General features: G+C 36.5%; 1 protein-coding gene across 18 annotated transcripts in view; it reads left to right on the top strand.

Annotated features, from left to right (window-relative positions):
- LOC136853965 (ralA-binding protein 1-like) overlaps positions 1-15979 on the top strand; it is a 437575-nt gene that overhangs the window by 334488 nt on the left and 87108 nt on the right. For all 18 annotated transcript variants that reach the window (XM_067129870.1, XM_067129865.1, XM_067129879.1 and 15 more), the window contains 2 exons: positions 5910-6105; positions 7016-7706. In XM_067129870.1, coding sequence (XP_066985971.1) covers positions 5910-6105; positions 7016-7706 — 887 coding nt within the window. The remainder of the gene's footprint in view (positions 1-5909; positions 6106-7015; positions 7707-15979) is intronic.

The raw sequence follows: 15979 nt of genomic DNA, 5'->3' as shown, positions 1-15979 counted from the left end.
AGCAGCTTACCGCACGGCACCTACTGCACTGAGGTGGGAAGACGTGCCAGTGGGTGGATCCGGATCAACACTTCTCTGCGACACCAGCATAGGCCGCCCGCGCCCCCTGATACCCGCATCATGCAGAAAGCAGACGTTCGACATCATCCACGGGCTGTCTCATCCATCAGGATGGACAACAACGCGCCTGATGACAGAGAAATTCGTGTGGCACGGGATCAGGAAGGACATATGAGAATGGGCGAAGAACTGTATACTGTGCCAGACAAGTAAGATCACCCGGCACACGGAATCAGGCATCGGAGACTTCCCTCAACCACTACGGCATTTCGGGCACATCCACGTAGGCTTCGTAGGACCTCTGCTGCAATCAGGGGGTGCCAGCTACCTCCTGACAATCATAGACCGTTCCACAAGATGGCCGGAAGCAACCCCAATGTAGAAGCATCAACAAGCACCTGTGCAGAAGCCCTGCTGTCAAGTTGGATAAGCTGTTTCGGTGTGCCTGATGACATAACTACAGACAGAGGCCCAGCGTTCTTTTCGGAACTCTAGGTCTCCCTGGCACACCTGGTGGGAACAACACTCCACAGTACGACAGCATACAACCCTGCGGTCAGCGGTATGGTGGAAAGAACCCACTGTTCATTGAAAGTAGCTCTGATGGCACGTTGCACTGATGAAAATTGGAAGGCGCAGCTGCCTTGGGTCCTGCTGGGTCTCCGCACCGCACCAAGGGCAAACGGCGTCGAATCTCCTGCAGAGAAAGTCTACAGCGAAACACTGGCTGTACCTGGAGAATTCTTCCCCATGGAACCAGACGACCCAGATACGCCCCTTCCAAAGCTAAGAGAAATTGCAAAGAAGTTCGCGCCCTGCCGAAAGACTTTCACGGACAGGACCCATAACTTCAGCCCAGAAGGCCTGAATACACCCACCCTTGACCAGACCATACAGAGGACCGTACCGAGTCATCAGTAGAACATCCAATGGGTGGGAAGACTGGATATCTGTCGACAGGTTAAAGCTAGCCTTCCTAATGGACAGCGGAACTCGGGAGGAAACCGGCAGACGTCCCAGAATTCCTCCCCAAAACAAGGCCTCAGATGAAGTGATTAGCATCCCGAAACGTAGTCGAGGACGTCCCAAGGACCGCACTAAGGATGTCATCTGCTCACCAAAACCGCTGGATGATTCAGCTGTCGAAGCCGCCCCACAACTGCAGGTATCAGGAACTCGGGGTCGGCTCCTGCTCCCAAAGAGATACCGTGATTGACATTCAACAGGTCTTCCAATCATTATTTCATGATAATTGTCTTTGGGGGGGAGTACTTGTAAAGATGTCAGACATCTCTTCATTTCCCATTAATCACAGTCATGTATCGCATCTATCAACACAGCAAGAATCTCATGTATATGTTTGTATGTAGAATTTCCTGGCCTTCTCGCCAATATATATTTTATCACTGTATGTACATTATGTCTCTTATTATTGCTATATTTGATTGACTGTTAACAAACACAAAATAAATTAGTCAGTAAATAAATTAGTCAGTACCCAGTTCTCTCTTTGACCTCACAGTATATGTGATGTCTGAACTATCAAAATAGTGTTTTTAGAGGAAATGTCAAGTATTCGTGGATCTTAACTATTCTCGGGTGGGTGTGGTCCCTATCCCCGCAAGTACCTGGGATGGCTATAGTCTTTTATTTTTGAAAAAGTAAGTTTTGAGAAAACAGCAAAAGAAAAAAAGTATTGCTTATTTTTGTAGTAACTAGGAAACTATGACAGAAAGCTGATTTTTGCAGTAAAAGTTGTTCTTCATATAAGAAACATCCCATGAAATTTACAAAACTATCGAATGGGAAGAAATGTGACCCTTGCTTAGTTTCCTCTTTGGTTATTGACATTCGAAGTGCACTGTGGCACTACGTGGCGCATCCGAAGGAAATGCTGCCATGTTGATTTACATGTCGTGGTTATTTTACTGTAAAAGTAAGTCAAGAAATATAAAAAAAGTCAATAAATACAAAGCTGATATAAAACAAGTCAATAAATACAAAGCTATAATAATAATTCAAGAAATAGAAAACATGAGTCCCGAGACTTTCAGGACATTTTGAGTGAGTTACCCTGATCTCTCATTTTCTTCAGTGCTACCGCTAGAGAAAATGGGATAATGTCATATGATGTATTAATTTGCCCGCCAAAAAATTTGAATGATTGTTCTTGTGCAACACCAGTGGTGGTAGGATATCAGTCTTGTGCAACACCAGTGGTGGTAGGATATCAGTCCTTCTTAGGTAGTGAAGACGGAAGGTTCTGCTGCTCTCTTCACTGAGCAACCCAGCACCTCTTGGGGGGTCGGCACGTGCTCGCAGGAGTGTGATGGTGCTATTGTTCATAGTAAAATAACAACAAAAAAGAAGTCCCTAACATTATCTGTATAAATTAAGGAAACTTTACATTTATTAGAGGAATTTTATGACAGTGAAAGTGACTATGAAAATGACATTCTGGAAGGCTTTGCCTTGTCGGATGGTGATGGGGATCAAGAACTTAATGACCCAACGTATTTAGAAGAAAGTGATTCTGATAATGATAGTGATGAACACGAAGGGGATATTATTGGTGAGGAAGAAAGAATCCTTTTGGGGTAGTGGGTCTGTTCGCCGCTGGCAACAGGGGAGGGTTGAGTCCTCCCCCTCCTGCTCCTCATCTGGTGGATGTGGTGGTGTTTGTATGCATCATTCGGCATCGGCAGCTGATGATGGCTGGACTGATGGCCATAGTTATGTCGTGAATAATTCTGTGTTTACTGGGTCAACAGGAGTGAACTAAATCCATAGAGGTCTAGATATCTCGAACAATCAAGACTTGTCTGACCTGGTTAAATCTTTTAATATCTCCAAGTCAAAGAAAGAGGAGTCCTTCTTTTGGAATCTTGATGTAGTTCCTAAGTGGCTTTCTGACCCTTGTTTTGATCCTGTGCATTCTCCCTCTCTAAGGGATCTGACTCTGAAAACTCTCTTTCTGGTTGCCTTAGCAACAGCTGAGAGAGTAGGTGAGCTTCAGGCAATAGACAAAAGGATTGGTTTTTCACAAGGGAATGCAGTTTGCTCCTTTTTGCTAGGATTCTTAGCAAAAGTGAAAACCCATCGCATCCCTGGGCCAAGTTCTTTTTCTGTTAAAAGCTTAACAGATTTTTCTAGTCACGGAAGAGGAGGAGAGAGAGCTGTGCCCATTACGTGCCCTCGGATACTATTTACATCGGACGTAAAAGATTAGAGGTCAGTTTGGCAACCTTTGGTGTTCTGTGAAGAATCCCTCTAGACCCATGTTGAAGAACACCATTTCTTTTTTCTTGGGGGATCTCATCATTGAGGCACACTCGCAATTAGCGGAGAATGACTTGTCACTATTGAAAGTTAAAGCTCATAATGTAAGAGGAGTTGCTACTTCAGTAGCGTTCAAATACAACCTTTCTCTCTCTGCGATCTTGGAGGCAACTTACTGGAAATGCAAGTCAGTGCTCGCGATGCACTGTTTGCGGGACGTCGAGACAGCTTACGATAAATTCAGTACCCTGGTACCTGTGTCCATAGCTGGCGCAGTGATGGATGTGGAAGTGTAGGAAGCGCCCCTTTCTTTCCTTTTCTCTTCGCCTTGAACATGGTGTTGAGTTCTTGGGGAGCCTGGGAGGGTACTAAGTACCTGGAGTGCCCACCAGTTTTAGTGTTGGGTAGTGGTCTTGTTTTTTATCTTTCAGTCATTCATGTTTTTTTAAATTATGGTGTAGGTGACCTGGTATTTTGGTGTGTTATTTTTTGTGGTACTGTGCCTAGGGCAGCGACAATTATGTATGCTTCATCAGCCTTCGGAAATTCATCATAATAACCTAAGCTTTTGTCCATAATTCCCCTCCACCTTTCAATGTGGAATCAGCTAAGTAATTACTGCATAAGTTACATATATAAAAATTACATTTTTATGATAAAATTAAGTTTTTTATGTACTTACCCAGCAATTACGGATGGAGCCCACCCTCCTTCCCGCACGTGGACTTTTTTTTTTTTTTTTTGCATAAACAAATTAGTTTTTTATGTACTTACCCAGCAATTACGGATGGAGCCCACCCTCCTTCCCGCACGTGGACTTTTTTTTTTTTTTGCATAAACAAATTGCCGTGTTGGCGATGTTCCTCTGTCTTACCCCGAAAGTGGGCGGGCATAGTCACTTACACAAAACAAAAGAATTGCTACCGCGGAATTCATAATTCTAACTGCCGTTCGAGTAGAAACTCTTAGCTAAGTAATTACCAGGTAAGTATATATAAAATTTATTTTATCATAAAAATGTCATTTTGATACGTCTTATGAAATTAACTGAATAAATAATGCCTATTTTTGTATTTCTTATTATCTAAGCCTCCAAAGAATTAAAATTACCTAGAAGTTCAACATTAACTTAAAGTTAAACACCAGCAGCGAAGAAGACTACCACTACCATGCTCGTCAGTGGAGAATGTCTCCTCCTCATCACAAAAGATGACTTTCTTCTTCTTTCATCAGCCACTGGATTATATAGTAACACAAACCTTAAACTTTCTTCTTTATGTTTCTTTGTTATGAAGGGTTTCTTGTCAGGAATATGATGAAATAATATCTTGGTCTAATGTAGCCTGTTACGGATGGTTTGGGCATCAACTTGAAGGGAGAGCATATTGTTCTCTCTTTATGGCAACACCTGTTGTCAGGGGAGTTAGCCAGAGCTCCTTCACCGATCATCCGATGATGATCTTCAGCGGTAGTACAACCACAGGGTCATCCTCCACTTTTTTTCAATAAATTTATACTTCTCTTTATTTCTGTTGTCGTATCCATCTATACACAGTTGTTCTGTGTATGCCAAGCTGCCAAGCAATATCTGCAATAGAAACATTAGCCTCATGCAAGCTAATGATCGATGACCTGTGAGATAATGTGGTGTGGCTGAATCTGTTACCCATCTTATCAGTGCAAGTGAGGAGACACTTTAACTTTCCTGCCCAAGTGTGGCGTCGTACGATAACATACGACGTTATGAGATTTTTTCTTTTTTGTGTTTTTGACAACGATTGTGGTAGAATTATTACTTTATTTATATAATTTTGTTGCTGTGTAATCAATATTATTTTATTAGTTAATGTGCTTTTCTTTGGATTCGAAATATATTTTCTTCTTTGACTCTTTTGCCAATCATCTGAAGTGAAATTTTTCAAAATGTCTCGTCATTTTTTGCAGTATGAATTCTTCACTCACCATTCTCTTTTATATTGTTAACCGTATGGTTAATAACCAAAATTGAATAAGAAATGCACATTTCATTGTATATTGTATATGAAAAGAATAAATTATTGTTTGGTGAACAAAAACTTTTGACATATGTTGCAATACATTTTTGAGTGAGTGTACATTAATAACACTAAAATTGTAGTACAAGTCAGAATTAGAGAGAAGCGAAATTTCATGTGTTGCAATTACATTGTTTCTAAAACTATTTCATTATACCACTTTTGATTTGTAATGTCCCTTTTTCATGCTTAAAAAACAAGTTTTCATGAGGAAAATATAGCAGTGTTTGTTATTAGTATACATAATCAAAGAGTTTGTATTAAACAGTGAAAATTATACGACTTTTCATCATTCAGTTTTTTCTCAGAAGTCTTTTGTATCCCTAACAAATCGGATACTGCATTTATTTTTCTCTGTTGCTTTTGCATTTACAGGCAAAGTCCCATGGCAGTTTCCTTATCACTAGATTTTTTCCCCTCAAATATATGGCTCTTTGTAGTATGTAGTAGTGATTCATATTTATAAATATGTTTGGTATTGCAATAAGTTATTTAATATTTTATTTATGTTAATAGGTACTTCCCACCTATTAGAAGCTCTGGGGGAGAGAGGACGCTTGAACAGTTGCGAACTGTAAGTGAAATTGAGGAGGAGATCATGAAACAAGAATCTCTTCTTGGTAGCCTTCATTCCCAGATGGCTGCAGGAAATGTTTCAAGAAGAAAGGAAGAGAGGCTTTGGGAAGCACAGAGGATTGTTACTTTATTAAAGGTATTCTATTGTGTTTTGGGTGTTTGTATAAAATTTCATATGTTGGTTTGTTGAAACTGAGTTGTCTTAGCCTTAGGGTTTTCATCTTGTGCCACAGTAAACACCACAATGTTTGTTATCAAAGTGTTGTTTGTTATGAGGACATCCAAGTCTTGAGTGCTTATGCACTTTAACAAATTTGGACCAGACCTTGAAATCTTGAAATCTTCGACTTATGAACATTGCTAAGCATCATAAGAATGATAATATGAACAAATGCTATTGAGTCTCTTCCTACACCTTTTAAGATGCATTTTTACAGACATTTAAAGTTGCGTGTTTAAATCCTCTCCTTAGAAGGTTGTCATTCCCCCAAAATCTTGAAATTCCTATTTTAAAAGATGCTCTTAACAGTAAAGCTGTTTGTCAGGTTTATGGATCATTAACATCACTCAGATTTAGCATTCTTGAAAATGTACAATACTGTAATGTGCAGTAAACTCAGAGGGATTATTCAAATGTATCCTTATTTTTCGTTAGTCCTTGGACATGTAAACTGCCATATTTTAAAGAAATAAAAACTGTTGAACTTGTATTTGTTTGCAGTGTCCCATATGGCATATTGCTGCTAACAGTGGAACTCTTGAAGCATCCATAAGTTTCACACGACTTGCTAAAACGAATTAAAGGTTCATTGATTTGACTACAAAGTTTTATTAAAGTCACTTATTTGATTTCAGATTTATGCTGTAAGTAATATAATACAGTTAAAAGGTTAAATGTTAGCTAGTCAATCACAACCTTGAAGCCTTGTTCATGTTTGGTTGAATTTAAGACTAGTAACATTTTTGTCTGTTCCTTTTTGATCACATTTATGGTCATTAAAATTATTATTTTGATCTTTTATTAACATAAAATTGTTCTTTTGCAGAGGAAGTTGAGAACTGCTCAGAGAAGAGAAGAGGAGGAAAAAAACCATGAGAAAAATAATGATGGTAAAAGAGACTTTGAAAAAGAGTCTACTTCTGAAGATTCACAGAGAGAGACTGAAGTAGAACGTGAGGATTTGTCTTCAAAAGAAGTTGTGTCAGATGATTCGAAACCAGGGAGTGAAAGTGAAAATACTGAACAGCTTAGGAAAGCTTTCAAGTCTGAAAACGTTAGTGTTAGCATAGAAAGCATTGGTATTGAAAAAGAGAGCTCTTCTCCCTCTCTGTGTGCTCAAGGAGGAGTGTCCCAAGTGCAGCCAGTCTTGACTATACCCACGCTTCCAAAACCAGTTTCGGCAAGAACAGAAAGAAATAAATTAGTTCATTCCTTGCAGAGTGAAAAGCCAACACAGAGTACAGAAAAATCAGAAAACGTGGAAGGAACTGATAAAGCACCCCGAGACCTCCATAAAATGATCAAGCCAGAGGACCAAAGAGGACATGTTACTGTTATTCAGTTAGGGAGTAATGAGGGAATTAATCAGAGAGAGGAGGATCAAAGTTTTCCACCTTGCCAGGAAGATCAAGTGGCTGCTCCGGCTGTGATCAGTCAGAGGCCAGAAATGAAGAGGCTCGCGGTGGATAAAGTTCCTTTGAGAGAAACACGGAGTCTGGATGATTCAAAAGGAAAAGGTTAGTGTGGTGTTGTTGTTCATCCTCAATCACAATTAGATATTTGGTGCACCCACATCTATCATGGTCCTCTGCCTAACCTGAAAAAGTGTGAAGTATAGTCACACATCTGAGACTTGAACATTCATGCAAATAGTTTGTTACAGGGAATGAATTTTTCTGTTTCAGAATTGAGCTCTTGACTGTATTAAAACTGTTGATTTTATCCTTTATTTTTCAGTTGTCGTAAATGTTGATATATTGCTTACTTCCTTAGCTGCTTATCAGCATTGATGTCTTTGAATGTGGTTTCTTTAACATCAAATAATCCAGAGTGGATCTCCTTCCACTTTTCGTAATATATGTGGTTAAAATCTCTCTCTCTCTCTCTCTCTCTCTCTCTCTCTCTCTCTCTCTCTCTCTCTCTCTCTCTCTCTCATTATTTTATTAACTCATTTCCTATAGAAAGCTTTTATATAACTTCCGTAATGAACAGACATTTGTAGCTGAGATGGAAATAGAAATGAAAAGGTTGTCATAAATTTATCTACAGAAAATATTTAATGAATTTAGTACATTTTCAAGTTGAGGAAATATTAAACCAATTTTGTTCATGCACTAGAGAAACTGTATACTGTCCTTCAGTAACCATTAAGTGTGGTTTGACATGGATGACCGTGTAACCACATACTGTAGTATAAAGAACAGTATGCGGTCTGCTTCATTTACAAGTTGTAGTTTTGGTTTTTCTCCCGTCTCTTTTTATCTGTGTATAGATTTTCACTCTTCACTTATCTTGAAAGGCCTGCAGATGTCTTAAGTGTTTTGAAAATTAGCAGTCTGCAAGTCTAGCATTCTCATTCCCAGTCACGGTATGTTATGACTATCAATTCCCAGTGTCCTTCGCTTGAAACACTTTCATTTCTGTTGCACAATTTATTGAAGTGTCATTAATGGAAATGTGGTAACTGGATCATCTCATTTCTTGAATTTAGTTGTTACGCTCGATGGCAACCACATAACCAGTTATTTGTGTGGATGGTCTTATTTCTTCGTTCAGCTGTGTTACGCTGGATGGCGACCACATAACCATTGTTTTGTGGTGATCATCTCATTTCTTGCATTCAGTTTTGCTAAGCTGGATAGCGACCACATAACTAGTGTTTTGTATTCATTTCATTTCTTGCATTCAGCTGCGTTACGCTGTATGGCGACTGCATAACCATTATTATGTGTGGCTCATCTCATTCTTGCATTCAGTTGTGTTAAACTGGATGGTGACCACAACCAATGTTTTGAGTTGATTGTCTCATTTCTTGCATTCAGTCATGTTAACCTGGATGGCGACCACATAACTAGTGTATTATGTTGATTGTCTCATTTCGTGCATTCAACTGTGTTGAGCTGGATGGCGACCACATAACGAGTGTTTTGTGTTGATCGTCTCATTTCTTGCATTTAGCTGTGTTACAGTAGATGGCGACCACATAACCAGTGTTTTGTGTATATTGTCTTATTTTTTGCATTCAGCTGTGTTAAACTGGATGGCGACCACATAACCAGTGCTTTGTGTGGATCATCTCATTTTTTGCATTCAGCTGTGTTAAGCTGGATGGCGACCACATAACTGGTGTTTAGTAAAGGATGGTGACCACATAACCAATGTTTAGTGCAGATCGTCTCAATACTTTTTTGCATTCAGCTGTGTTAAGCTAGATGGCAACCACATAACTAGTGCTTTATGTTGATCGTCTCGTTTCTTGCATTCAGCTGTGTTGAACTCCATGGCGACCACCTTACCAGTGGTTTTTGTGGATCATCTCATTTCTTGCATTCAACTGTGTTATGCTGGATGGTGACCACATAACCAGTGTTTTTTGTGGATCATCTCATTTTTTCCATTCGGCTACGTTAAGCTGGATGACGACTACATAACCAGTCTTTAGTGCAGCTTGTTCCATTTCTTGCATTCAGCTGTGTTAAGCTGGATGGCAAACACATAACCAGTGTTTTGTGTGGATAGTCTAAATTCTTGCACTCAGCTGTGTTAAGCTGTATGGTGACCACATAGCAAGCGTTTTGTGTGGATCATCTCATTTCTTGCATTCAGATGTGCTAAGCTGGATGGCAACCACATAACCAGTGTTTTGTTTTGATTGCATTATTTCTTGCATTCAGCTGTGTTAATCTCTATGGCAACCACATAACCAGTATTTGTTTGGATGGCCTAATTTTTTGCATTCAGCTGTGTTAAGCTGTATGATGACCACATAACCTGTGTTTTGTGTGGATAATCTCATTTCTTGCATTCAGCTGTGTTAATCTCTATGGCAACCACATAATCAGTGTTTTGTGACAATTGTCTGATTTCTTGCGTTCAGCTGTGTTAAGATGGATAGTGACCACAAAACCAGTATTTTTTTGGATCATCTCATTTCTTGCATTCAGCTGTGTTAAGCTTCATGGCTACAACATAATCAGTGTTTCATGCAGATTGCCTCATTTCTACCAATCTGCAGTGCTAAGCTGGATGACAACCACACAACCAGTCTTTTGTGTAGATCATCTCATTTCTTGCTTTCAGCTGTGCTAAATTGGATGGCAATCACACAACCAGTGTTTTGTGTGGACCGTCCCATTTCATTAAAAAATTACACCCGCTGAAATTACCACATTTTTTTCAGTGTTCATCTTAAGCCAAACTTATCTTAATCTTGATACAAATTCTTAAATACCCTGGGGTATTACCGTCAACATACCTGAGTACTTAATCCACGAAAAAAAAAACTTTGTAGTTACAGGCCCAACCCTGGAGATCAAGAACTAATTCATTGCCGAGATGAAACAAGTCCATCACCGTCTGCACATGCGTATTAGCAGACCAAATGCTTCTGTGGTCTACCTACCCCCTTATTTTTTTCAGTGTTCATCTTATGCCAATGTATCTTAATTATACCCTGCCAATAAAATACAAATTCTTAAGTACTATACCTTCAAGTATTATCATCATCATATCTAGGTACTTAAGCAACTAAAAAAAACGTAGTTATGGGCATAAGTTTGGAGATAGAGAACTACTGTTCATCTTATTTAGCCTACAACAATTAGTTCCCTATAACAAGAATTTTTTATCAGAATTGACATGAGTTTTGTTCATAATTTATGATAATTATTAATACAATTATTGTTTATTACCTCGATAAAATCAACACTGAATCAGCCTGAATTGATAATTTCTATAAGACAAGACAAAACAAATCCATCACTATCCATGCATGTGTATTAGCTACCTGTTAAACTCACCCTGCATGATATACATTGTTTCATTTTTATTCGTTCAAGTGTGAATTTCCTCGTTAATTTGTTAGTTCCTTCTCCGTTTTTACCTTTGGAATTCATTACAGCTGAATGTAGAGCATTACATTTAGAAATCTTTTCCGAAAGGCATTTGCAGGATCTACGTTTATGGAGGGTAAATGTATATGATGCAAACAGGGATTAAATAAAAAAAAACAGTAACTGCTGCACCCTGAGGAACGTCAGTACGGCCTTCTGTGGTGGGAGTGTGGTAAAGTATATTTGCCACTGCAAATATATGGGAATAATGAAAAAACAACCGCAACTGATGAAAGACATATCAGTTGGTCTACTGGGATGAAGTGTGGTTTGGGCATATGCACAACTTCAGTTAAGCAGGGACCGTTCAGTCGCTTGATTATTACCTCGTTTTCAAGACTGCTATGCAACTGTTTGCATAAAACCAAGATGGTAGGCTGTCAGCTTGACAAATAGCTTTGGAATATCTGTAAATTATTAAGATACAGTGTCCGATGGCTGTATAAATATTAAATTATTGTCACGATGGTAATTTTAGATGCCATAAAGAGAGCTGCAACTGTTTTTGGTTTGCTATGCATGTTAATGAACACATTTCAGTTTCCTAGGGAAAGTGTAGGCCGAAGTCTGAATGGTCTATTATAGAAATTGTTGTTATATGTTTTCAGTGTTGATTTATCGAGGTAATAAACAATTATATTAATAATTATCATAAATTATTACAAAAATTCATATAAATTCTGATGGAAAATTGATGTTATAGGGGATTTATTGTTGCTTGTTAATCACACGTCTGACCAACCCGGCGCTGCCCTGGAAACAATGGTTAAAAACCACATAGATTTCGTTCCAAATTGTCTGAGTGATTCCTTGAGAGAGAGAGTTTAGTGGAGGTGGTTGCATGATGTTGATAGTGTTGGTGTGCGTGGTGGTGGTGTTGCCAAACTAACTGATAATTAATTTCAGACCTCATTTAAACCAACTTTATAACGAAATTCGTCACTATAACATCACGAAGCAGTAACTAAAGTGAATTCCAAAGGTAAAAACATAGAAGAGAAACAAATGGATTAATGAGGAAATTCACAATTGAGCGAATAAAAAAAAGGAATATTGTATATCTGGCACATCGGCTTAGTCAGCAGCTGCTACGCATGCGCAGATGGGGAAGTCGTTCTCAGCTGTGGAAAGTGATCTTTACTTATAGAAATTACTGATATAATATGTTTTCAGTGTTGAGTTTATTGAGGTAATTAACAGTTATACTAATAATTATCATAAATTATGATTAAAATTCATGTAAATTCTGATAAAAAAAATTTTATAAGGTATTTATTGTTGCAGGCTAATCATACGTCTGACAGTGCCTGGAGCGATCAGGCGAAATATTACCGTTAACCTGACAGAATTGGTAAAAATGAAAATTTCACTTAATTTGCCTGTGTGTGATGTCTGTCATGAGGGCAGGGGGCTGATTTTGAGTTATAACCTTCCTGGGGTCACACGGGGGCCACGTGCCAAATTTTGTCTGGGTCTTTCAAGCAATTCATATTTCTTTAGTGGACAAACATACAAACATTCACTTATATATATATATATATATATATATATATATATATATATATATATATATATATATATATATATATATATATATATATATATATATATATATATATATATATATATATATATATATGTATATATATATATATATATATGTATGTATGTATGTATGTATATGTATGTATGTATATATATATATATATATATATATATATATATATATATATATATATATATATATATATATATATATATATATATATATATATATATATTGTGTGCTGACTATTTTTCGAAAAATAATTATTTGAAAGACAATTGTTGAAATTCAATTATTCGAAAACAATTGTTAGAATGTGTAATTGTTGAATTCACAACTGATCGAATTACAAGATATTGAATAAGCAATTCTTGAAATGAATATTATTCGAATGAGTAGTTATACGATAAACAACTCAATTGCATTGTTTGTTTTTAAAAACATTTTTTAAAATACTTAAAAAAAAAAACTTGCTTTGGTAAATAAACCACCGGCAAAACTTTGTTGTTATTTTTGACGCTTTCCTATCTAGAAGAAATCTCTTAGACCTTATGATGGCTGAATTCGTTAAGAGTGAAAAAGGAAAACCAATGTTATTAGTGGATGGACATTTATTTGTTAAAGACAAGAAAATACAAGATAAAACATATTGGAAGTGCCATAAATTTTCAAGTTACTGTAAATGTCGTGCTATAACAGTAAACGAAGATGTTACTATTTCTAAAGAACATAATCATTCAACTGATCCAGCTGATATAGAAGTGCGAAAATTCATGGAAAAAGTTAAAGACAACGCAAAGCATACACGTGACTCCCCTCATTATATAATTTCAACCGCAGCTTCAAATCTTAGCTGAATATGGAGCTCAAGGATTGCCAACTGTAAACAGTATTAAGCGTTCGATTAGAAAGGTTCGTGCGAAAAGAAAATTGTGGACTATCAACACCAAGTGATAGGATGGATATAGTGTTTTCAATCAAATATATGAAGACATTCAAGAATGACGATTTTTTCTTCTTTTGACTCGGGCATGGAGGAAGAGAGAATATTAATATTTTCCACACACGCAAATCTTGATGTTTTAACTTCGTGTCAACATTTGTTCTGCGATGGTACTTTCAAAACTGTACCGACACTGTTTGAACAACTTTATACTATACATGGCTCAAAAAAATGGGTTTTGTATACCTTTGATTTTTGCGTTGCTGCCTAATAAAAAAGAACAAACTTACGTTAGATTTTTTGCGAGCGTCAAAGAATTGACACCACTATCAAATATTGATTCAATCACTACTGATTTTGAACAGGCCATGATAAATGCTTCCAAGAATGAATTTTCCTCAGTCAAGCTTTATGGTTGTTTTTTCTATCTATGTCAATGTTTATATAGAAAAGTATGCAATGTTGGTTTAAAAATATAGTATGATACTGACGTAGAGTTTTCAATGAAAATTCGAATGCTATTAGCACTGGCATTTATACCAAAAGAAAGCATTGTTGAAACTTTTGAACAGTTAGCAGAACAGGAGCTATCTTCACCCGAATTACTTCCGGTACTAGATTATTTTGAAGATACGTGGCTTGGTCGGCCAGGTAGACGTAATGCGCGCCGTGCACCTTTGTTTGCTATAAATATTTGGTCTTGCTTTGAAAGAGTTAAGAATGATTTCAAAGACCAATAACTTGATTGAGGGTTGGCATCGAGCATTTTCTCAGCAAGTCGGGCGCTGCTCACCCATCATTTTGAAATTCATCGACACCCTGAAAAGAGAACAGTCTCTCACTGAAATTAAAATTGCAAAAATTAAATAGAGGTGAAGAATGTGAGAGAAGCACCCAGAAATATAAGGAAAGCGCAAAACGTCTCAAGAAAATAGTCGATAGCTTTGAAGAATATGAAGAAGTGATCAAGTATCTAAGGCTGTAATAAAATGTCTGATTTCCTTTTTATATTGGTAGTATTATTTTAAATTGCTTTTAAAATATTTTTGTTTTGTCATTAATGTGCAAAGACATGTAAATAAAACTTTAATTATTTTAAAATATTTGTTAAATTGCTTTTAAATTGCTTTTAAAATATTTTTGTATTTGTCATTAATGTGCAAAGAACATGTAAATAAAACTTTAATTATTTTTAAATATTGTTAATTAACATTAATCCTATTTTCCTTTATGGTTAGGTAAAGTATGTTATGAATTCTTTAGAAATGAACTTTAAAAAAACAAACAATGCAATTGAGCTTTTTCTCCTATAACTACTCATTCGAACAATATTCATTTCGAAGAACTGCTTATTCCAATATCTTGTAATTCGATCAGTTGTCAATTCGAACAATTACACATTCTAACAATTGCTTTTGAATAATTGAATTTCGAACAATTGTCTTTTGAATAATTGTTTTTCGAATAATAGTCACCAAATCATCATATATATATATATATATATATATATATATATATATATATATATATATATATATATATGTATGTATATATATATATATATATATGTATATATATATATGTATATATGTGAGGTTAGGTTCCAGAGCCCCTTGCGCCAAGGTGAATTTTTGTATAAGTTTGGCATGGTCTTTAAAAATGCTAATAAATGTTTATTTCTAGAGTTTAAGTACTAAATGTGACCTTAATCATGCTCACAAAGTATTAAGCTAACTTTTAAATGAAACTGAAGTTTAATTTTATTTAAAATTTAGCTTATTACCCTTAAAAAAAAAGAAATAAATGGTTGACATAAAAATTGAGTACTGCACAGTTTCATAATAGCACATTTACTGTAGGTGTGTATGTATACCAATGTTAGCCCTAATTCATGGGATGCCATTTTCTTTTTCACTTAGAGTAAAAGCCATTTTCTTTACATCACTAGGTAAATTTCATGCGTCACAGTCATGACAAAGGTACAATTCAATAAAATAACGAAAACATGTATATAATGTTTGTAGAAGGTAGTACAGTACAGGTAAAATTCAATCAAGTTGAAATTATATACTCTACAGGTAATGACGTACAGAGAAATAATAAGTTTTAAAAATATGTTTGAGCGCTAAGTACGAATGAGAGAGAGAGAGAGAGAGAGAGAGATACATACATATACTGTAATACAGTAACTACTGCTTTTATATCGTATTTATGCACAAATATATAAATACAAATTTTCCATTCTGATTTTACACCTAAAAACACGAAAACTTATAAAATAGTACTTCAAAAATTAAACACACTTTCTGCAGGGGTATCATCTTTGAAAAGTGCAGCAACTTTGCGAATGGGTATCACATCTTGTAAAAGTACACCAACTGAACGTGCTGTAATTACATGCACATACAG

Source organism: Macrobrachium rosenbergii, chromosome 28 (genome assembly GCF_040412425.1).
Source record: "Macrobrachium rosenbergii isolate ZJJX-2024 chromosome 28, ASM4041242v1, whole genome shotgun sequence".
Lineage (NCBI taxonomy): Eukaryota > Metazoa > Arthropoda > Malacostraca > Decapoda > Palaemonidae > Macrobrachium > Macrobrachium rosenbergii.
This window is presented reverse-complemented; position numbering and strand designations above follow the sequence as displayed.